At 54.3% G+C, this 1,045-nt stretch overlaps 1 protein-coding gene across 1 annotated transcript in view; it reads right to left on the bottom strand.

The window, feature by feature from the left end:
- TMEM132E (transmembrane protein 132E) overlaps nucleotides 1-637 on the bottom strand; it is a 16,436-nt gene extending 15,799 nt beyond the window's left edge. Inside the window, exon 1 of the mRNA XM_008586834.1 lies at nucleotides 603-637. Within this exon, the coding sequence (XP_008585056.1) occupies nucleotides 603-637 (35 nt within the window). The remainder of the gene's footprint in view (nucleotides 1-602) is intronic.
- Nucleotides 638-1,045: the final 408 nt, after the last annotated feature.

The following is a 1,045-nucleotide window of genomic DNA, read 5'->3' as shown; positions in this document are numbered from 1 at the left end:
CCCCAAAGGTGCATTCAGGAATCCAGGGTAAGGGTCTGAGCCAGGGTACAGCAGCCACAGCAGCCACAACTTCTGTGGAAGCAGCGGGAAGCAGGCAACAGACAGAGGCTTCAGGATTCAAGTTTGAGGCCTCTCCTGCTACAGATTCACTGGGCAAGTTGCTTCTCATTTTGGAAACCTCAGTTTCCACCTATAAAATTGCAGGGGTGACAGCAGCCCCACCCACCTAACAGGGACATTGAGAACAGCTAGACCAAGGGGCAGGACGTGCTCTGTGAGCGTGGAGCATCCTGGGGTAGGGGCACGGCTACATGTGGTGGTGCTGAGATGGGGAGGAACCACCGAGCTTGTCCCTCCGGGCTTGGAGAAGGGCAGCTGTGGTCAGTGAGCTGTAAGTGCTCACTATCCAGGCTGGGGTGGCACAGCCAGATGGGGGGATGTGGAAGGTCAGAACACTGACCCCACCCTCGTCATCCATCCCCAGGAGACCCCAGAGGACGCTAAGTGGCACTTAGTCCCCTTCACTACCCCAGCTTCACAGCTGATCATCTGAAGTCCTTGGAAGCATGGTGGGGACAGCGGCCACCAGATGGGCACTGGACACAGAAGAGTGTGAAGGAAGGGATTGGAGAAACATGATTGCATGCCCCCCTCTGCCTCCTGGGGTGAGGAGCTGGTCTGGGAAAACCGTGATCCTGGATCATCCAAACCATCCGTGCTATTCTTTGAATGGGCCAAGAAAATACTTCTGCCTCAGGGCCTTTGCACTTTCTGTTCCCTCTGCCTGGGACTTTCTCCCCTTGATAGTCACATGTTTCTCCCTGCCCCCACTTCTCTCTCCATAGTCCTTGTTTAAGGACACCCACCCTGATCATTCTATCTAAAGTAGCGCCGCCTACCCCCGCACCCCCTTTCCTGTTTTATTGTCTTCATAGCACATATCGCCACCCAACTCTATATTACATGCATGTATCTGCTGTTCCTGCCCACTGGAAATTAGTTGCATGAGAGCTCAGACATTGCTTTGCTCTGCTCCCTGCTCTAT

The sequence above is a fragment of the Galeopterus variegatus genome, unplaced genomic scaffold (assembly GCF_000696425.1).
Source record: "Galeopterus variegatus unplaced genomic scaffold, G_variegatus-3.0.2 Scaffold4146, whole genome shotgun sequence".
NCBI lineage: Eukaryota > Metazoa > Chordata > Mammalia > Dermoptera > Cynocephalidae > Galeopterus > Galeopterus variegatus.
Note: the sequence above shows the minus strand (reverse complement) of the source record. Positions and strands in the feature narration are given on the sequence as shown.